Source organism: Colossoma macropomum, unplaced genomic scaffold (genome assembly GCF_904425465.1).
Source record: "Colossoma macropomum unplaced genomic scaffold, Colossoma_macropomum, whole genome shotgun sequence".
In the NCBI taxonomy this organism is placed as follows: domain Eukaryota; kingdom Metazoa; phylum Chordata; class Actinopteri; order Characiformes; family Serrasalmidae; genus Colossoma; species Colossoma macropomum.
Window position 1 is genome coordinate 44,159 of NW_023494837.1, and position 23,767 is coordinate 67,925.

General features: G+C 41.5%; 1 protein-coding gene across 1 annotated transcript in view; it reads right to left on the reverse strand.

Annotated features, from left to right (window-relative positions):
• The window catches only part of LOC118800284 (scavenger receptor cysteine-rich type 1 protein M130-like), a 39,705-nt gene extending 24,219 nt beyond the window's left edge, over nt 1-15,486 (reverse strand). Inside the window, exons 1-8 of the mRNA XM_036560493.1 lie at nt 15,474-15,486; nt 14,259-14,565; nt 5,560-5,867; nt 4,413-4,727; nt 3,982-4,305; nt 1,215-1,529; nt 688-993; nt 407-478 (exon numbers count right to left, since the gene is read on the reverse strand). Coding sequence (XP_036416386.1) covers nt 407-478; nt 688-993; nt 1,215-1,529; nt 3,982-4,305; nt 4,413-4,727; nt 5,560-5,867; nt 14,259-14,565; nt 15,474-15,486 — 1,960 coding nt within the window. The remainder of the gene's footprint in view (nt 1-406; nt 479-687; nt 994-1,214; nt 1,530-3,981; nt 4,306-4,412; nt 4,728-5,559; nt 5,868-14,258; nt 14,566-15,473) is intronic.
• Between the last annotated feature and the right edge of the window lie 8,281 nt (nt 15,487-23,767).

Sequence of the window (23,767 nt, forward strand, 5' to 3'; positions counted from 1 at the left end):
TGTTTGATTCCAAATGCAAATGCCACACTCGAAATCAACTCTATATTTTCTCTGCTTACATGTATGTGAAATATTGTGGTGTAACACACATCTGGCCATTGATCAGAAGAACAGCCTTTTGTTTGAATTATTTCTTAGCCCCTAAAATTGAGGGGTATGTATGGAAATGGTTGTAATTCTTACACTGTTTACTGGACTTATAAGACTTATAATATACATATGCTCACACAAAAGATAAATTTCAATTCCAATATGATGTAGAGAAAAGTTAAAATAACAATAACATTGTTTATGTTCAAATGTTAGAGACCTGACTGCACTGAGAATTAGACTGCAGGAACACTTGTCCTTAGCACATCATCTCATTTTTCAAACTCTGAACTCTGTTGTGTTTGAGTGTCCTTACTTGAGCATTGACTCTGGTTAGGAAATGAGGAGCATTTCAGACGGTTTTGCAGCAAAGAATGATTTATCTCTCCTGTTAATAGAGAAAACATAATTTATTTACTAACCAATTAACTCCTTTGTTCTCACATATAACTTTAAAGATCACAAAATCATACAGATTACCTACCAATTTCATTTCACAAATCTCAGATCTTCATTTCTGCTGTAGTTTTTATGTCTACAGTCAGACACAAATAATTCTAGTAATGGTAATATCAACTAGAGAGAGAAACTGCCTACCTGAGCAGGTAATGTGGGCCACCTCATTTAGATTATCACAGTTGTTCTGTCCCCAGGGGGAAGATGGACAATGCCACAGAGTGGAGTCATGTTTCCTACATTTCAGATTATCCAGCCAGTTAGGAGCTGATTCCACTCTTGCTTTGGTTTGGCTCAAACTGCCTGATCTTCCACAGTTCAGCTCTTGACAGATTAAACCTATTGTTTCTTCATCCATCCCATTTAAACACACATTACCCCAGGTTCCATTGTAGAACACTTCCAGATTCCCCTCACAGCCCTCAGTGAGTCTGATCTCTTTAAAATCTGGTGGGAGAACGATGCTTACTATTAAGTCTTGGAGGTTTTTCAGAATCAACTTTTTGTTACATTTTGTATACGAATTAAGCAGAACAAAATCTTTTTATTGATAAGTTGAGAAAATAAATTCATATTCTACACATTGTGAGCAATCCTGTTTTGTTTTTTTACAGCTGCAATACACTACGTCTTTACACTATTTATAAGAATGTCAGTCAGCATTTTACCAGAACACACGACTCCTACGTCCTCCATGTGTCCACATTCATCCTCTCCACACAGCTGAAATCTGCAGTTCCACAGGGACGTCTCGTTCCCCTCACACTCCACCTCATTCAGCCATATGGGTCCTGTTCCAGGTCCAAACCAGGCTGGTACCGGGGCACTGAGGGCCACTCCACACTGCAGTTGTCTACACACCACCTGTGCATCCTTAATATCCCACAAGTCATCACACACTGTCCCCCATGAGCCGCTGTGGAAAACCTCCAGCCTTCCTGCACAGTCTCCCCCAGAACCAACCAGCCTGATGGAGCTGTGAGCTAAAATTACACATATAGAAAAGTGACAAAGAAAAGTCATAAAGAGAAGAGACGTTCAAATTCAAACAAAGTTTGTTCCAGGTTTCATAATGCATTTATTCCACATGATAATTTCCTACATTGAGAAAATAATGGAGAATTATCTATGAAATTTAGGAGCCAAACCTTGACTTTTTCTGAGAAACTTGACTTTTCTTTGCATCAGGATACACCCTTTACATTAGGTTACATAATGGAACTTTCACTGAAAATACTGAATATGTTTTTCATCAAATGTTGTCAAACTAATCTGAATTTCAACACTACATATTGCCCATAAAATATAAATTTTGCTCATATATGAGTGATCTACTCAGCAAGAAGTTTAAAAATGCTGGCCTAGCCAAAAAGAACAGCACAGGCAGAAAACAAACAGTGGCTATGGTGTGGTAAACATTCATATCAGACTTCTGCCACATTGAAGGAGATTCATTAACTGCTCTGTTGGACATGGGGTCGTCAGTCACAGTGGCCCAGACAGAAGTGGTACCTGCTAGACACCTAGGTAGGCTGGGTCTAGACATTTTTAGAAACCATGGGTGCCAAATGGACCTAGAGCATGCCACAGAGTACAGGTGTGTGGATGACTCCCCAGCCTTAGGAGTCCCCCACCCCAATGCACCCTAGGAGGTGGGGGCAATTCCCAGTTTGGTTCAAAGGCTTTGTAGTCCTCAGGGGTGGGGACTTTTGTAAGGGGGGTAGTGTAGCATGTTCAAGAAATGCATGTCTTGTTACTTCCTGTTTATTCTGCTAAGGACTCTTACTCTGAAGAGCATGGATAGCCAGCTAGCTGTGTTTATGCTTTAAAAAAAGGAAGAACAGAGTTAATTGGAGCTGAGCGCTGAGAGTGCACATGTGAGAGAACAGTGAGTGAACTGCTCTTTAATAAAGCACAAAGACTTGAACTGGGTCTTCTCTGAAGGCAGTGAGTGCTACAATATATTTTTATACATGTAGACAGTGTCCATACTTAAATATGTCATAAATATCATTCATATACACTGACATGCCAAAAGTCATGGGACAGGAACTAGTATTGTGTAGGACCCCCTCTAGCCCAGTGAAGTGCAGCAACTCGACATGGCATCAATTCTACAAGTGGATAGAAGACATCTGGAGGGATGTTGAGTCATGCCATCTGGATAGTCACCCACAGCACTGTGGTATTTGCAGGTGCAGGATCTTGGGTGCGAATGTCCACCACATCCCATAAATGCACGACTGGGGCAAATGTGCAGGCCATATGATGATTTGTTGGAACTCTACAGAATGCTCCTCAAACCAATTCTGGACAACTTGGGCCTGATGGCACGGTGCATTATATTGCTGGAATATCCCATCATTGTGGGGGGTACATGAAGTCCATGAAAGGCTGCAAATGGTCAGCAAGCCGTGAAACGGTCAATTATGTATTCAGGTGTACCAGTGAACCCAAACAATGTCATGTGATTTCTGCCAGAGTCTCTTGTCTGTTTGCATGGCGATCAGGCGGGAGTCAGGATTTTTTTCCACAATTATATCCCCAATTTAGTCATATCCAATTCCATCCACTAGTTAGGACTCCCCCAAACATGAGATACCATCAGTGCTAGGAGGGTGAAGGCTAGCACAGGCTTCCTCCGAGACCTGTGAAGCCAGCCACTGCATCTTTTCGAACTGCCACTCATGCAATGTCATTGAACAGCCTAGCATCATGCTCAGTGATGGGGGAGAGGCGGGGCCATCCTACCCACCCAGAGAGAGCGAGGCCAATTGTGTTCTATTGGACTCCTGTCCACTGATGGCTGTGGCATCACCAGGGATCGAACTCACAATGTCCTGATGATAGGGCCAACGCTTGGACCATTGCACCACTCGGGAGCCGGGTAATGCCTTGTACGATGGTAATGCCTTCTACGATGTAGTCCCAGTACAGATGTGACACTGTGGATTGAGAAATGTTAAATGCCTGCACAACTTTGGAAATAGAATTTACTATCCCTCAGGCACCCACTATCATACCTCGTTTGAACTCAATTCACGTCACCTTGCCATCAGCACGCTAGCCAGTGTTCAACCTCACTTACAAGACAACACCTCGAAACCTAAACCAGTGTGGGCGTCCCAAGCTGTCCACTGAGGTAACACCACTTCATAATCAACTTACATACTGCTATTCTATGACTTTTGGCATGTCAGTGTATTTACATATTACACAGAGTGAATTGCTGACATTAGTAGGCTAATTAGCGTAGTATTAATCATTACTTTCCCTTCAGGTTGTGATAATTTATTATGGATATTTTAAAATGAGCTTATTGAAATGATAAAAATCTAAAAAATCAAAAATGTTAATTACATACAGTAAACTAGATAATAAAGTTTCCACACCTGGTTATATAAATGTGTTCCAAAATAATCCCAAAATACATACTAGAGCAGGTGATTGAGAGCTGTTCTCTGGAGCTGCAGTTGACTGCTTGTGCGCTGCTGCAGTTCCCCAGATGAGCTTCACTCCCAGCACAATGGAAGCCCATCACACATACGTCTCTGTGTTCAGGACTGGATGTAGAGGAGCTGGAGAAGCTGAACACAGAGCCACAACCCAGCTGTCTGCAGACCACAGAGGCCACAGACTCACTCCAGGAGTCCAGCAGAACTCTCCTCCAGTCCTGCCTGAAGTACACCTCCACCTCCCCCTCACACTCCATCCCTCCAGACAACCGCACTCGCCCCTCATGAAACGCCAGAGAGGAACCTGAAAGGATTTTTAGTTTAATTTCTGATTTTACAAATTTTAGATTTCAATGTGAATAAATCTGTATTTTCACTTTTTACACTCTTTACATGGCTGAACAAACTCACCACTGCAGATGATTCCAGCATCCTGTTTATGAGAGCATGCAGTTCGACTCCATGATGAAATGGGACATTCTGACAGGTGTGTTTCGTTTCCCTGACAATCAAACACATCAGTCCAGATCTGGCCACTCCCCTCCCCAAACCAGTCTGACCCCAACACAGCAACAGCACTCCCACACTTCAGCTGACCACAGAGGACACTGGCAGCTCTCATATCCCAGCTTACATCACACACTGTGCCCCACTCACTGAGGTACTGGAGCTCCACTCGACCAGAACAGGAGTCAGAGCCGTTCACCAGCCGAGCCTGAGTGTGACCTGAGAACACAAAGAGTTTATTAAAACAGCAGTTAAACAGAAATGCATGTACAGTAATAACTATAGTACAACATGAAATAAGTAATTAACGGGGCCAGATACATAAACCTGCTGATCATGTAGTGATGGTGTTATGAAAATATTGATGTACAAACAATTATTAAGATAAAAAACTACATAAAATAGTCTAAAAAGTATAAATGTTAACAAATATAAAACAATTCTCATTTCAACTGTGAATAAATAGATAATACTCTAAAATGTTGTATTGGTATTTATTTGTTTGTTTGTTTGTTTTGTATTTTTAGTTTTTGTATTTGATTCCAGAGACCTTCTTTCAGCAGGGAAACTGAAAATCCTAAATTGTTACTGTCTCTAAGTATAACATTAAAACCCCACACTAAATTACTTCTACATCACAAGCCCACTTGTTTACAAACGTCTGTATTTGTTTTCTATGGTTTGATTTATCTGATGGACTACAACTACCATAAACATTAAACACCTACCTGCATTACAGCTTTTGCAACTACACTGAGCAGATCACTCGGGCAGTCAGAAAATGTTGCTCAATACTGATCAATTCACAAAGTTAAAATAGCTCATGAATAACTGACCTAGTAAATGACTACAATTTCCATGAGCACTTTGACACAACAAAACATGATCAAAGATATACACACATGTACACATGAAGGTCTAACACACGTGTGACTGTTATCTTGTTTACATTCACACAGGATTAATTTTTCCTAGCATGTGTGACAATATTGCTGCGTTGTACAGCCCTGATTAATATCCAACATTGAAAAGTTCAAATATTATACTTAACCGGAACATATTAGTCCAACATCACTGTCATGGGTGCAGTTGAGTCTAAGTGAAGATGATATTGGACAAAGGGAAGTCTCAGATTCATTTCCTCTGCACTGAAGCTCCTCTGACCACACCTGACCCTCCCCTCTGCCAAAAGCAGCTGCTCCCAGCACCTCCACAGGAAGCCCACAGCCCAGCTCTCGACACACAACCTCTGCATCCTGCTGGTCAAAGTCAGCATCACACACCGTGGACCAGGTCTCTCCATGAAACACCTCCACTCTCCCGGAGCACAGATGAGGACCACCAGTAAGCCTAGACCTTCTGTGACCTGTGTGTGATGTAACCACATAACAAATGTGCATAACACACATAAAAGTGAGAAGTTCACAAGGAGATAGTTGCTTAGATAGTTTTCCTTCCACATGAATCTACTTAAAGTTTACAGTAAGTGTCCAGTAGATTTTATGTTCTGCCAGTGGTGAAAGGGAAGGTTTTTTTTCTGCCCAGTTTTGATATTATAGTGGATATCAAAATATTAAATTATGATTGATTTTTTTAGGTAAACTGTTCCTAGTAATAGTTATGTGCTGTAATCCTCATGTGACGTATATTTGTATAACACAAGGTTTTGCTTTTATGTTGTCAGTCAGTTTGAAGTTATCAGGAGTGAGGCAAATTTTTATTTCCATGTCTGTTAAAAATTGGGCTTAAATGTTACTGTTTTTGTCAACTGCACTTCCACTAAGTCGAATTTCAGTTTTCTGGCTCAAAATTAAACATTCATTTAAATGGTAAAATATTGACAAAGCACATTCCGCAAAACATTAAACATTAAACACATCACACAGATGCTGTCCTTATTTACAGTGCTGTGAAAAAGTATTTGCCCCATCTTCTATATTTAACAATTTGTCACATTTAAATATTTCTGATCATCCCAGTAATTTTTATAGAAAATAAAGACAACACAAGTAAACACAAAATGCAGCTTTTAAATGATCATTGCATTTATTGAAGATAAAGATCTATTCCTAACCTTTATCTCCCACGTGGAAAAGTAATTGCCCCATAATACTGATTGTGCCACTTTTGGCAGTGACAACTGCAGTCAAGAGTTTACGGTAAGTTTCTTTTACATTACTATGCCATTCTTCTTTACAGATTTGTTTATTACGTCTATACAGAAGGGTTTTTCAACCAAGAACTGCCCATTTAAGGTTGTGCCTCAGCATCTCAATGGGATTCGAGTCAAGACTTTGACTCGGCCACTTCAAAACCTTAATTTTTTTATTTTTTTTTGAGCCATTCAGAGGTGAACTTGCTTGTGTGCTTTGGATCATTGTCCTGCTGCATAACCCAACTGCGCTTGAACTTTAGGTCACAAACCGATGGGCGGATATTCTCCTTCAGGATTTTCTGATAGAGAACAGTATTCATGGTTCCATCAATTATGATCAGTCATCCAGGTCCTGCAGAAGCAAAGCAGCCCAAGACTACCACACTACCACCACCACGTTTGTCTGTTGGTATGATCTTCTTGTGGTAGAATGCATGCTTTACACCAGATTTAACAGTGACTTCTAAAAATAGGAATATAATAATAATAAGAAGAAGAATATTATCCTAAAAGTCTTGGGGGGTCATCTAGATGTTGGCAAATGCAAGACTGCAGTGTACTGCGCCTTGCAGCTCTCCCATGGATGCGATGTGTAATCATGTATATTGACCTCAACTGAGGTCTGTAGTTCTTTAGATGGGTTCTTTTGTGACCTCCTGTATGAGTCTTTGATGCTTTGATGCACTCTTGGTGAAATTTGCTAGGCTGGCCACTCTTACGAAGGTTCATCACTGTTCTAAGTTTTCTCCATTTCTGTATAATGGTGGTTTGCCGGAGCCTTAGCAATGGCTTTGTAACCCTTTTCAGATGGCATCAGCTGCTTTTTGAGACCTTCTTGCCTGCTTCACATTGCCAGCTTTACATTGTTCTATTGAAGTTATGTTTAGATTCAACAGGTCTGGCAGTAATCATGCCTGGGTGTGGCTAGTGAAATTGAACCCAAAAGTCAAAACATAAAAATTAGGAAGGGTGCAAATAATTTCTCACTGCACTGTAACTATGAAATGCAAATCATAGGTTATGTTTTTGTCAGTCGGCAATGTTTATTCCGCATTCACACTGACACAGTTGTTCACTGCGTAAGTCTTTGCATGAAAAATACTACGAATGATAAGAATTATGTTTACATGAATGGCACCTGAAAAAAGCAACTGAGTGCAAGAGGAAGAGCAGTCTGAGTGTGTAGTGATATGGTAAGGGGAGAGGAGCATACAGAGAACAGGAAAGAGGCAGGGCACAGATATTTTCCCCCATATTCAGGGGGATATATGTATTCAGACTTTTGACTTATCTATGGTGAGTTTATGCCAAACACGTGCAAATACAACCAAAAAAGATAAATAAATGCCATTTGATATAATTTTAAACACACAAGTGATGTTATAAAATTGTTATGACATTACAAGATATGATAATAATCATGAAATAATATGGATAAATGTTCTATCTGTATGAATACCATTTTTAATTTTTAATTTTGAAATCTCTGAATATGGCTCAAATTAATAGTTATTTGTGTTTCTAATAAAGCAGTAGTAACTATGCACAATGTCAGTGATAGCTGTCTGCAAAGAGTGTAAGAGGTGTGTTTAGCCTGAAGAGAGGCAAAGCAATGCAGAATGGCCTGCTGGAGTATTGTGAGTGACATTGTTTGGGTGGGTCTGATGAAAACCTTTTTGGTGGGGTTTTGGTGGGTTTGGTCAGAGAAAGAAGGGCAAATAAATGCCAGTGCCAGTGAAAAAAGAGTAAGAACGCAGAGTGTACAGAAAGGGTCATATAGCTCTGGGAACATAATGATGCAGCTCCAGGGTCATGTATCTCTGGTAGGATTAAGTAGAAGCATTCCCATGCTTAAGACAAACCTCCATACGCCAAAATGGTGGTGGGTACAATCTGTAAGGGTAGGCTGCCCAACATTTTCATGGGAGATTCTAATGTGTCAATCACACCAGGAGTCATGAAACCAGCAGAAAGGCAGAGCAAAAAGAAGAGACTGAAGATAGTGCTTGGGGGGATCCAAGGGTGCCAGATCAGAAGGCACTGTAAGAGGCATGAAAAGTCGAGTACTGATGTACTAAGTGATGGAGCCAGTGAGGAGCAGAGTCAAGAGGAGAGACTGAAGTCCATGACCCCAAAGGATCTACAAAACATGGGCCAGTAGAATTGGAAGGCATGAAGAGTCAATTGTTGGCAACAGACAGAGAGTGAATAAGTAGGCAGTGAGAGTAGGGAGAGAATCTGACAGGGCTGGCAGCTGGAATAAGACAAAGTAGGATAAAGAGGAGATGGCATGGGATGAGTTGAGGAGGAGAGGGATGAACGTTACGTAAGAAGGGGGATGGAATGGAGGAAGAGTGGTGGAGTGTTTGAATGGACAGGGAAAAGTTGGATTAGTGAAGGGGGATAAGATGAATAATGAAAAGACAGACTTTATAAGGAAGTAGTAGGATAAAATGGGAAGGCCTGGATGAAGAGGGAGGAATAGGATGAACAAAGATGGTCAGGATGCATAAGAGGGGAAGGGGCTCTCCAAAGACTTGTTGTACCATAGATTTGAATGTGGAAAATGTGGAATGTGGAAAAAACAATTATCAGCCTTTCTGTATAAGTCCCCTGCACTCCGCCATCCTGGGTCTCTCACTTTTGTACCCTGCTCATCTCCTTATCAATGAGCTGGACATCAACAGGCTTTTCAATAGACCAAAAAATGAAAAAAGCACCAGGGCCAGACTTGGTCTCTTCATCCACCCTGATCAACTAGTACAAATCTTCACAAACACCTTCAACTAGAACTTTGGTCTGTTCCCACATGCTTTAAACATTTAAGTTCATTCCAGCCCCTGCCCTCCCCAAAAAAAAAATAAAAAAATAAAAAATACTGGACTACATGTTCTACAGGTCAGCAGCCCTGACCTCTGTAGTTATGAAGTCTTTGACAACATGGTCCTATCTCACCTGAAGGCCATCACAAACCTTCTGCTGGATCCCCTGCAGGTCACATATAAAGCAAACAAGTCTATCAAGTCTGTCAACTTGTCCCTGCACTTCATACTGCATCTCAACAGTCCTGGAACCTACAGTAGAGTTCTGTTTGTGGAATTCAGCTTGGCTTTAAACACAATAGCGCTAGAGCTCCTGCAGGTCAAACTGTCTCCGTTGTCTTCGTCAAATCCCATCTGCGGATGGATCATGGATTTCCTGACAAACAAGAGACAGCATGTGTGGAAAAACACAACTACGAAAACACAGATCAGACCCCTCTCCCTCAGTACTGGAGTACAAGTAGTTTATGTGCTATAACTCTTTCTTTTCAGTCTATCAATGACTGCTGCTTCAAATTTTCTGGCTGTGAAGATGCTGAAGTTTGCAGATGGCACCATCATGTTGGGCCTCACAGCCAATGATGAAAAATTTCCCTACAGAAAGGAAGACGAGCAGCTCATCTCCTGGTGCAGCAGCAGCCACCTGCTGCTGGACATGCAAAAGACTGTAGAGACGGTGGTGAACCTCAAGCTCAACACTCATCATCAGTAGCTCTGTAATTTCCAATGTGGAGTCACTCAAGTTCCTGGACACCACCATATCCAGGAACCCAGAGTCTGAGAAGAATATAGTCTCCATAGCCACAGAGGAGAATGTTTTTCCTGAGACAGCTGAAGAAATTCAACCTGCCACAGAGCCTGATGATCCAGTTTTAAACAACAATCATCAGGTACATCCTCACATTATCCATAAGCATCTTGTTTGGTTTCTCCATGTCACAAGTACAAGCTAAACTCCAGTGCGTAATCAGGACAGTGGAGAAGATCATCATATGTAGTCTGCCAGTGCTTCAGGACATCTATAACAGCAGGGTGATGAAGCATGCTGGTAAAATTATGGATGACCCCTCTAATCCTGGACATTGTCCATTAGCTTTCTTCTGGGTAGAGAATAAGAGCCATCAATGTCAGCACAACCAGACATGCCACCAGCTTTTTCCTCAGAGATGTAGCACTCTTTAACTACAGTGGACACCTCCTACTGTAGTTTTTAAAACCCTGTGTCTACTCACTGTCCACTCTATTAGACACACCTATCTTGTTGGTCCCTTTTGTTGGTCCCTCTTGTTGGTCCCTCTTGTAAAGTCAGACAATAACTCATCTGGTGCTGTGCAGTTTGTGTTGGTCATCCTCTAGTCCTTCATCAGTGGCTACAGGATGCTGCCCACAGGACACTGTTGGCTGCATGTTTTTGGTTGGTGGACTATTCTCAGTCCGGCAGTGACACTGAGGTGTTTAAAAACTCCAGCAGCACTGCTGCATCTGATCCACTCAGACCAGCGCAACACACACTAACACACCACCACCACGTCAGTGTCACTGCAGTGCTGAGAATGATCCACTACCCAAATAGTACCTTCTCTGTGTACATAGTATAAGGAGGTGTACTTAATGAAGTGGTTGGTCTTGGCAATAGTTGTGTTTCTGCTTATAAAATCACCATATATCATTAGAGTATGTACAAATTCTTCAAAAGTCATGTTTGTGAGCTAGTTTGAAGAACAAAGTTTAGTTCCAGACGTCTTCTTGGTGCCTCCATGTATCACATGGATCTGTTACATTCTATTAGCAGCACACCAGATTTAACATTATGAAGCACTGATTGGCCAAACCAGATGTTGAATGATGACTACAAATTTTACAAAGTTTCTATGAGGAGACATTTTGAACTGGTTAAACCAACAGATCGAGATAATAAAATCATGATATATTTTATAGATACTGTGTGTATGGGTGTAAGGTTTTTGTAATGTAAGTGCTGCTTCTGAGCAAATAAATACTATCTGCCCAGGGCCCAGTTACCCAAAAGAATCTTGGTGTTAAGGTCAGTTTAAGTGGTAGAGTCTGTGTGATGCTCGCGCTTCCATTTAGGAATCATTTAACATACTAACATGCTTTAGGGGAATGAAGCCTAGATATAGAGCCTTTTAAATCTAAATTTCTTAGGTGCCCAAAACCTTTGCATAGTACTATGAATATATGCACACAAACACACACACACCAGACACACTCACCAGTGGCATGTGTACATATGGTACAAGGTGCTGGGAAAATTCCTCAGAGATTCTGGTCCATGTTGACATGATTGCTTCACATAGTTGTTGCAGATTTTTCAGCTACACATTCATGCTGTGAATCTTTCATTCTACCACATCCCAAATGTCCTCACTTAATGTACTTAAAGCTTTCATCTTTAAGACATAAAAGAAAATGAAGCTCAACTGCACGTTCATTGCTTCAGATACACAAAAAAACAAGTGTTTCTGTCCATCCTTCCACTGTCAGAAGGCAATTTAACACTATGGGTCTGAAAGAATATGTAGCTGTTAAGAAGCCATTACTGACAAAAAGAAATGAACTGTAAATCTTTACAGTTTAAAGGTCACAAATTATCTGTTATTTAATCTTCTGATTTAATGTCATGAATTAATCATCACTTTATGTCTCTCCCAGTAAAGAGATTATTCTTGCTACAATTTATACTATAGACTCATGATTAAGACTAGTTACTGATATCTTATCTTTATCTCTACTTGTTTTGTGTCCCCTCAAGTAAAGTGTGAAATATACAAATATTATCAATTAACAATGAATCTGATAAAACCTAGTTATTAAGATAATAAGATAAGATAATAATGTGTAGATTCTGTCAGTGTATGGATATTTCATTTCTATGCTTATAAAGGCAACTATTTACATACTTTGGATAAGCAGCCTGTGTTTTAGGCCTAACCAGTATGTCCACATAAGTTTCTTCTGTTATTCACAGTGAAATATGTATGGGCTGCTCTTAATCATGAATTCGTACTATAATTAATAGATTAATAGTGAAGATCATCACTTTACCTAGAGGCACACATAAAGCAGTAATTAATGGTAAAGTTTTATTAAGTGAATATGTGGCGGTGAGGCAAAGTGTCCAGTAAAGCCCAAAAACTGCACAGTGGAAGAAAATGTAATGATAGATCAGTTAATTAACCAATAGATAATTATAGGGGATTAAAATATAAGTAATTGATCATTTTTATGTTACATATTTATGAGTAAGCACACTTATCAGTTCATTAGCAGTTTAGTAAGTAGTAGTTAATACACAGTTAAAGAGTAAATAAACTGCAAACTGACAAACTAAACTATCAATTAACAGTGTACTCAATTACTAATGACTAAGTACTTAATTCAAAACTAATGCTCAATTAGCAGCTAACATATAAATAATGAGTATTTAATTACTTGTAAGCATATAATTATCAATTTTGAAGTAAAATATCAAAACTGGACATCTGAGATGCGGAATAAGGTTTTGTGGACTATTAATCTAAATTTGTAATTAGGACTATATGGATTGAAGAAAGCAAAAAGTGCAAACAAAGTCAAAGACTGAACTTTAAAAGTGTTCACAAGAACAATTATTAAAATTCCTGCATATGTCACGCTTCCTGGTTCTCATTCGGACTCTCGGACCACCAAGGACTCCACTTCCCAGAATCCTTCAGTTAGTCACGAGACTCTTCCAGTCAATCACAAACCACCTAACAGATCACAGTCACCGGAATACTAATCATCATCGCCTGTTGTACTCTGTATATATACCGGTCTGTTTGAAACTTATCTTTGCGAAGTATTGCCCTTACTTAGTCTGTGCATACTTAGCCGTTTGTTTTTCTGATTGCTGCTCCGTGTTTGACCTCGCTTGTTTTTTCCGTTTTCGATTCTCGCTTCTGTTTTGGTGTATGTTCTTTTCCTGGTTACGACCCTCACCTGTTTTTTCGACTCCGCTTTCGCCTATGCCCCTGTATTTCGTCTGCCTCTTTTGGTTATTGACCTGGTCTGGTGTTAACCCTGTTTACTCCCGTTTGAATAAATCTTCCGGATTAACTTTTATCCGCGTGTGTCTGATCTGCAAACCCTGCGTTACAGCATATTTCTTTGAAAAGCTGAAAGCAATAAAAACAGAAGCTATACTAAAGGTTAAAGATGGACACATTAAAGACAAAAAAAATGTTTATTAGTTATTTAGCTGTTTAGGCATCTGTGTAGCTTTTCAGGCAAGTAGTAGGATTTGGCATTAAAAATGATTGAAACTTACCTGAACAATGAATTTCGATATCTAAAAGATGAACACAGCTATGTTTGCCCCATCCCAGTGATCCACAGTTTTTCAGTGTAGATTCTGATCCACTGCAGTCCACATGACTCATCCAGATCGGTCCAGATCCTCCTACAGCAGCATCCAGACTCAATGGCTCCCCACAGCTCAGCTCTCTACACACCACTGCAGCATCTATCATGTCCCCGACATATCCGCACACTGTTCCCCACTGTCCTCTATGAAGAACCTCCACTCTCCCAGTGCAGCGACTGCCACCACCCACAAGCCTCACACTGTCTGTGAGAGAAAGAGTGAGAGAGAATATATGAATGTACAGATGGCAAGACCAAATCAGAAATTAAACAACTATTTTTGAACACAAAATGTGTTTAATGTGTAAAAATGTGACACCATTCTAATTAACTGAAATCAATCAATCAATAAATCAAACAATCAATCACTTACCAGCACACACCACACCCACATCATTATGATGAGAGCAGTTGTATTTCACCAAAGATGATGTTGGACAGGAGTGAATCTGAGATTCGTTGCCTCTACACTGAAGCTCCTCTGACCACACCTGACCCTCCCCTCTGCCAAAAGCAGCTGCTCCCAGCACCTCCACAGGAAGCCCACAGCCCAGCTCTCGACACACAACCTCTGCATCCTGCTGGTCAAAGTCAGCATCACACACTGTGGACCAGGTCTCTCCATGAAGCACCTCCACTCTCCCAGAGCAGCGAGAACCACCAACCAGCCTGACTTCTAAAAAATTATCATTAGAAAAAAGATCATTCAAGAATGTCTAAGGGTATGTAAGTTTAAATTTCAGTAATTATACTACTTTTAGGAGAACATTCTCACTGTCCTGTCTAATATATTGCATTTATGTGACTGTGAAGCCAGGATGTTGACTCTTCCAGTTCAGTTTGTTAATGCATACAGTATTTCTTAGACCTCAGCACTGCTGAATGGCCTTCATTTATTAACCTGCACATTGTGTAGCTTGATGATAGTAAAAAGGACTTATCTTTGTTGATCTGCAGCTACATTTCCTTCATTATTTGCCATCATTACTACGTTGTTGACAGTGGTAGGACTTGTTGATAAAGTGGATGAAGCTAAGGGACCTTGCACATGATGCTCTACATTGCCTGAGTCCTGGCAACATATGCTGGATGCAGCAGATTCTGACAGAACAGTCGTGAGGAAATGAAGAAACTAGGTAATTCTTTTGTTGGCTTTTCTCATCCTGCATTGTTTCCAGACTTAATGTTGTTAAAGTTGTTTTTGTGTTTTGAAATGCTAAGAAAATAATCTACATTTTGTCAGGTTTTCAGCTGTTCCTCATGTACATATCTGGAGATTTATGTTCAAGTTATACATAGACACATTTATAGCCAAAATGACATGGACACCCAAGCATCAGCTGGAGTGGCGTAAAGCACAAACACCTGAAATTGTACCAAACACCTTCGGGAATAATTGGTTGTGAGTGAGGCTTTTATGTCCAACAACAGGACCTGATCCATGAATTCTCTTTGACTGAATGAGCACAGATTTCCACAGACTGATCTAGATGGCCTCATCTAGATCAGTCTGTGGTAGCATTTCATTTGGACCTGGACTGCAAAGAAGCATTCCAGTGGATGCATGAGGGCTTCAACACAGACCCGGTACGGTCATTCCCCGATCCTACCATCCCATTCATTTTTTTAAACACATACCAGCAATGACTGCAATTGTTCTGTTCTCTTCTAGGTGCAAAAAGGTGCAGAGAGTGTCAGAGAGCATTGAGATGGATCACTGAGCTGGAGGAGCTGTGGGCTAGATAGGACTACACATCGAGCAGGGCATAAGCATGTCAACGCCAAATCACTGCGGTCATGTACAGGAGAGGGCTGCAAACACTAACTGCTGCAGCAGCCCCAGATGCAGTGAAATTAAGCCCCTGTAGTATCAGCATGGAGAAGCCCCAGCAAGTACAGGAGGGTGACAACATGCTGGGGAGGATAAAAAACTGGCAGCACAGCAGCAGAGGCCAGAGTGGTTAGCCACAGTGGCTTATAGATTAGCTATAAAAGCCTACCATTCCCAAAGGGATAGCCTAGCTAGCCTCTTTCAGTGCAGGAAGATGTCGTTATGTGGTAGCATCCAGTTCCCAAAGCATTACAATGCCATGATTATGGTAGACTGACTAGTGGAAAAGATGTTTTGTTTGGGGCAACAGAGGAGCTGCACAGTGATCAGGTGCAGAGCTTTGAGTCAGCGGTTATGCAAGAGATCTGTCTCCGGTTGGGGGTTTGCATAACTCTTACCACACCACTTCACCGGCAGAGCGATGGGCTGGTGGAACAGTTCACTGACAGTGACTGTTTTGCTATGTGATGTTGTTGTGTGGTATAGCTTGGCTTTGAGGGGACAGTGCCTGATTGACTCAGGGCACTTAATTATGAATACCAATGTCTACCGGGATACCTAACTTCCCTGTGGAGTCTAAACTGTTCACTTACCTATCCTGGAAAATTCTGGCTGTTTATGTTCTGTTTATATATATATATATATATATATATATATATATATATATACATACACAAACAACCAAACAAACTGGTTCTGGAAACCATGTTTACATCAGTCAATCCAGTGAAACGATTTTGTAATTGCACATTTTGAGATGTATGAGGCAGAGGCTTTGAGTGATGGGGGGTGCCCTTTCAGAAGAACTAATGCTAACAGTGGAATTAGTCTGCGCAGTGTTATATGATGAGGACTTGACTCAACAGCTATCAGCAGATGAGTTGAAAAGCCTTAGTATCTTAGTTACTTTGCTGATCTTTAGACTAACTGTATTTATGGTAAGACATCCTTAAAATGAACATTAGCAAATACAGTAACCAAGATTAATTTACCTTAAAGCTGCTTGTTAAAAGTTTTTCAAAACTAGGAGTGTAGTCTGTATGGCAATTTTATCCAAAACTTTTTTGGCTTCAAATTTGTAATGAAAAAAGTGCATCTTTCAGATGATCAGGACTACACAGATCTGAATTACATGTTCCACAGTAATACCTTTCACCCTTGCTTAATAGAGAAAGTAGTTCTTAGAGATAGCTAATAAGTACAGGGAGTCGTGTCAATCACTTTGCAAAGAGTCAATTATATATTTTTCAGAACACATGCCAGTAGGGCCAGCTGGCAGCAACCAATAAGCAAGATGGTTTAACAAGGTGGTGGACAATTAAAAACACTGTGCAATTTTAGGTGTGTTGGTGCAACCTGTGCCACAGCTTTAAAACAATTTTATATATTCCCTAAACCAAGATTCACTACTGACTGTGGCAGTAAAGTCAGTGATGCCACTTTCCCCATCTATACAAAGAAGGGCCTATGACACCTGCTGCTAGTGAGTAGGCACAATTTAGTAGTTTGTTGGGTGTGAGTTTGGGCGGGGCAGTGCACAGTAACAGCAGCTGTAACAGTGCACAGTAACTCAGCAGCAGGGATACTGAGTTTCCCTTAGGGAAGGGGGCATCAAAGACAAGCCCACAAGACTATTTTGTAGTCATGTATGCATTCTGCTTAGTAATGTATGTTCACTGGAACTTTGATTGAAGCATTTCCAGTTAACCTTCGTTCACTGGCCTGTACAGTGTGGTTATAGTGACACTTTGTGATTCTCTATTTCTATATCAGTCATTACTCTCATTGTTGCAAACAGTACTGCAATGCTTTTCTGAAATAAAAAAATACAGATACCAGTGTAAACTATAAGTACAATTCATAACTAAAGTAACAAAATTTAAGAGGTATAAAATGTCAATGTGCTCATTTAAAATCGGTCTATAGTCAGTTTATTTCTAATATGTGAATATAGTTTACCCGAGCAGATGACTCCAGCATCTTTGGAATGACCACAATCATGTTTACTTGACTCTAATGATGAACAGTTTTTCAGTGTAGATTCTGATCCACTACAGTGAACATTATTCATCCAGATTGGTCCTGATCCTGGTCCAAAGTGACCATCATTCAGTGCATCTACAGCCTCTCCACAGCGCAGCTCTCTACACACCACTGCAGCGTCTCTCATATCCCAGTAATTACTACACACTGTTCCCCACTGTCCCCTATGAAGAACTTCCACTCTCCCAGCACAGCGACTGCCACCATCCACCAACCTCACACTGTCTGTATAACAGAGAGAGAGAGAGAGAGAGAGAGAGAGAGAGAGAGAGAGAGAGAGAGAGAGAGAATACAAGACAAAAAATGAAAGACATCTCCTCGTTGCTACACTATCAACTTAAAATGATGCAAAGAAAAAATGTTTGCAGAAAAGAGAACCTTTAAATGCTCTTACCAGCACACTCCAGTCCCACATCACTGTGATGGGAGCAGTTGTGCTTGAGTGAAGATGATGTTGGACAGAAGTAAATCTGAGATTCATTGCCTCTACACTGAAGCTCCTCTGACCACACCTGACCCTCCCCTCTGCCAAAAGCAGCTGCTCCCAGCACCTCCACAGGAAGCCCACAGCCCAACTCTCGACACACAACCTCTGCATCCTGCTGGTCAAAGTCAGCATCACACACTGTGGACCAGGTCTCTCCATGAAGCACCTCCACTCTCCCAGAGCAGCGAGAACCACCAACCAGCCCGACTCCTGAAATATTAGGGAGAACAGAGAACATTTTACAGTGATGATTAAAGGTGACTAAAATAAGTGTTGAGAAAAAAAAGTATTTAGTAGACATTTTTGATGGACCTTAAATGTCTTGGTTAATAAACTAACAAAACAATAATAAATACTGGGATATAGACAGACCAAAAAAATGAAAGAAAAACTTAAATGAATAGTGGAAAAGCCATAACAAGTGCAGATGCTTCCAGATCAATGTATTTTAATGATGCAATAATGTTATTTTTTATCATTAATGATCCTACAGCAGCACTACCTGGGACAAAGGGAGGTCTTGCCCAAGGGCAGAACCAGATATACTGAGTCAGTCCTGGGATTTAAACATGTGCCTTTTGGTTGCTGGTTCACCTCTCCTACCACTAGGCTATCAGACACCCCAGTAGTTCAAATCCTACCATGCTCTGTAACATATTTTAACATGCTTAGTAGATGTAGTTGATATTTATCAATCAACAAAAAAATCAGTAGAAAATATCTAGGTGAATTTAAAAGAAGCATGGATGGCAGGAGCTTCACTCACAAAGACTGACTAGTGTGTCAAAAGGTAGAGTAACTGAAGTCATATCTGCATTGAGATATATGAGAAATACATTAGTCAGCTGGGTTGGAAATTGTGGTCAAAAGCAATGATTCAATGATTCTGATGCTTGTGCTTTAGAATCAGAATCAGAATCTTTATTTGCTATGCACCAAATGTACAAGGGATATCTCTTGAAGCAGATGTCAACATAAAACAAAATCCATAAAATAAAAAAATGAAGGCAGTGTTTTGCAAATCCTTTTGACCTGTATTCAACTAAAACAGTACAAAGACAATATATTTAAACTTTCATTTGTTTAATTTTCTTTCTAAGTTTTCTTTTTATTCTTAAGTTGATCATATGACTGGTCTAGTTACTGGTGCCAGTTTGAAGGTGACTTAAAGCAAATTGTGTTTGAAAAAATTCTTTATAAATATAACTTAATCAATGAAGCAATGCTCAAATTACAAACGTGCCTCTTATCAGTCCTCCAAGCTGAAGCTGAATTGCTTTAGAAAGAGAAAAATTAGTGGCTGAATCATGCTAATAGAAAGAAACTCTTCAGAGTCTTCTTCTAGTGACAGTGAAGACAGCTCTGATTAAGTTGGTTTTGATCTGACTGTCGAAGAAACAGAGTCAAAGGCAGATGGGGAAGCTAAAAATTAACCCTTAGGACCCAGAGCCTGCAATTTGCAAAACAGTGGTTAATTTCTAGCCTTCATAACTTCAGAACAGTTTAAGGTACAAACATGATCCACATATCAGGACATTCAGCAGACCCGCCCCTAACTAGAAAGCATGACATCATTGAGCTGTGACCTCAGCATTAGTGAGTAATTTGGCTTGGAAAACCACTTAAAAGCGACATGATTCACACATAAGATCACTCATCAGACTCTGCCCTCACCATCCAGAGTGATTTCATCCACCTGTGACCATCCATCAGCCAGCGATCCAACTCCAAAATCAACCAAATCCCACTCACTACTGTTATATTACATATGACAAATATTATTAGAAAATTAATTATATCTAGCTCTGTCCGTTTACATTGATTTTGAGTATTAAAAATATCTGATATTAAATATGTAACATAATTTGTAATTAAAAATAAAGCCTGATTTTAACCATGTTTCTCGATCCCCTACTCTGACAAACTTCACACAGTACGAAACCTGTCATACCTGAGACAATAAAATACTGTATCTGTTTGATGCCAACACCAAGGAGGCATATAACTCATCACCCCGCTTGGAAGATGAGGTCACAACCTGGTTCATCTTCTGCCTGTGTACAAACCACTTGTACATAGGGAGCCAGCTGTCACCTGCACAGTGAAGAAATGGTCTGAGGAGACTGGAGAGGCTTTGAAATGCTGTTTTGACACAACAGTGTTGGAGGAACTGTGTGATCCTTATGGGGAGGACATTGACAGTTTCACACACTGTATAACTGACTATATAAACTTCTGCGTGAAGAAGTTTACAACTTTATCATTAGAAAAGCAGAAATGTTAAAGGTGTTTTATATTAAGCACAGCAATGTGTAACATTGCATGGCTCACCAGACCACCATAGGTTTTGGGGACACAGGACCCAAGTGCCAAGCTTCTTTACAGCAGATCGATATGCTGTATAAGGATAAGGACTTCAGGACCTGACGAGTCTGGGGATCGAGCCCAGGCCCTATATTTGCTACGCAAGTGCTCTACCGCTCCACCACCGCAACCTTGGTGAAGGTCATCCAAATTTGTAAACCCACCCGTTTTTTGGCTTTCTGAGAAGTTGATGGAAAATGAAGTAACTGATTAAGGACAAATGACTTTCCCAACAGAAACAGGACCAAAAAACTGAACAGAAAGTTTTTTTTTTCTTTTTTATTTGAGAGCAGAGAAAGAAGTCTCAAAAGGAGACTGGAGAGAACTCAAAACGTGAGGGGGAGTGCGAAACTCTCAGCCCTCTTATCAAAATTACTGGCCGTTTCTGTTGGCTCACAATGAGACAAAGACACAGCGATGTGTGTCTTCTTCTCTGTGGTTATAAAGCTCTCTGCCCAGGTGTAGGAAGTTGGGCTTGATTGGACTTGGGAGGTGTGCGTCACCTCCTTCTGGTGGCCGGGAGCACCACAGCCCTTATAGGACCCCCTCCCCGAGGAACGGCACCTGTCGTTCCCAACCCCGCACCTGCCAGGCATTGAGCAGACGCTTGACTGTGTAGGCGGGTGTGCTATCAATTATTCGATAGCACCGGGAGGGGGCAACCCTGTTATAAAGTCAAGAGAAGCATGAGACCATGGGCGAGAGGGGATGGGTAATGGATAAAGCAGGCCTGCCAGTTTAGTTCTTGGCTCCTTGTTGAAGGTGCACTCCCTGCAAGCTGCTAAATAGGCCTCCACTTCTAGGTCCATGTGTGGCCACCAGAACCGTCTACACAGGAACTCTAATGTGAGGGTCACCCCTGGGTGTGCAGTGAAAGAGGGAAGAGTGCCCCCATAGCAGCACCTGGTTCCTAACAGCTGTAGCAATGTATAGCCTGTCATGGGGGCGACCTCCTGGATCTGGCTCATTTCTTAGGGCCCGTCGTACAGCAGTTTCCACCCCTCACTGGATGGGAGCCACTATCCGGCCCTCTGGGACTATAGTTGTTGGCTGTTGCTCTAGAGAGGAGGTCTCCCACTGGCGGGAAAGAGCATCTGGCTTAGCATTCTTCGACCCAGGTCTGTACGACAAAACAAAGTTGAATCGGGCAAAGAACAGTACCCACCTGGCCTGGCATGGATTTAGTCATTTGGCCTGCTGGATATAAGTCAAGTTTTTGTGATCTGTCCAAACCAGGAAGGGATGTTTGGCTCCCTCCAGCGAGTGCCTCCACTCCTCTAAGGCCAGCTTGACTCGCTCCGAGGGGGAGAGGCAGTGCAAGAAGAAGGCAAAGGGGTGTAGCTTCTGGGTAGGACCAGACCGCTGGGAGAATACTGCCCCTACACCTATCTCAGAGACATCCACCTCTACCACAAAGGGGAGCTCTGTGTTCAGAAGTTGGAGCACTGGGGCCAAGGTCAGACACTGCTTGATTCCCTCAAAGTCTTCCTGGGCTTCTGGAGTCCACCGGAACCATCTCGAACTCTTTTTTTTGAGGGCGGTCAAAGCTGCGGCTATCATGCTAAAATGTTTCATGAATTGGCAGAAGAAGTTAGCAAAGCTCAGGAAGCCCTGTACCAAGCGGAGGCAGGTTGTGGCCATTGGGCCACTGCCTGGACCTTGGCCGGATCCATGCTCAGGTGGTTCTTTGACATCACGAATCCCAAAAAGGATACTGTCTGAACATGGAACAGTGATTTCTCCAACTTCACAAACAAGTGGTTCTCCAGGAGCAGCTGGAGAACCCGTCGGATGTGGGCTACGTGGTCCTGGTTCTTGCTGTAGATGAGAATGTCATCCAAATAGACGAACACGTAACGATCAAGCGCCTCCCTCAGAACCTCATTGATGTAGCGCTGGAAGATGGCTGGGGCATTCATCAACCCAAAGGGCATAACTAAGTATTCATAGTAGCCTGATGGGGTGATGAAGGCCGTCTTCCATTCATCCTCCTCCTTAACCCTGATTAGGTTGTAGGCACTGTACAGCTCCAGCTTGGTGAAGATGGAAGCCTGTTGCAGTGCCTCAAAGGCAGAGGACATGAGAGGCAAGGGATAGCAGTCCTTTATATTCCCTACGAAGAAGAACCCAGCTCCTGTTGGTGAGGTCGATGGCCAGATGATACCTAGTGCCAAGGACTCCTAAATGTAATCCTCCATGGGCTTATGTGTTGGGGCAGACAGGGTAAATAGTTGGCCCCGGGGGGTCACTGGTGCCAGATAAGAGGTTTATGGTGGTATCGTAAGGCCGATGGAGGGGCAGGAGCTGTGCCTTCTTCTTCAAGTCAAGTCAAGTCAAGTCAGCTTTATTGTCAATACTACAATATGTACAGGACATACAGAGTATTGAAATTGCGTTACTCTCAGACCCCATGGTGTAGCAATAACATTAAATAGAAAGTAAACAGGAAAAGTGAATTTAAATAGACACTAAATAAACACTAAACACTAATCGTAAAAATAAGCACAAATTAAAAAAAAATATATATATATATATATATATATAAAATAAAATAAAATTTGAATAATAAATATATATGTATATATATATATAAATATAGATCTTGAAAATTAACACGAAGTGACATGAGGCACAACAGATTAAGATCTGTGGGTATAAATAGTGCAAATATAAACAGTAGTGCTATTGGAATGAGCTTATGGAGCAGTTAAAGTGATGAGTGCGTAACAGTCCCTGAGAAGGTCAGAGTTCAGTATTGGGGGAGTGGGGATCAGGAACCCGTGTATGGGTCCAAAACTCTGTGTGTGGGGGGGGGGGCAGAAGGGGAGAGAGTTCAGCGTCCTGACAGCCTGGTGGATGAAGCTGTCCCCCAGTCTGCTGGTCCTGGCCCGGAGACTCCGCAGTCTCCTCCCTGATGGCAGCAGGCTGAAGAAGGTGTGCAGTGGGTGAGTGGGATCACCTGCCATGCTGAGGGCTTTTCGGGTGAGACGTGAGCTGTATATCTCTTGGAGGGAGGGGAGGGAGGTGCCAACGATCTTCTCAGCTGCTGTCACGATGCGCTGGAGTGTCTTGCGGCAGGACACGGTGCAGGCGCCATACCACAAGGTGATGCAGCTGGTCAGGATACTCTCGATGGTACCTCTGTAGAAGGTG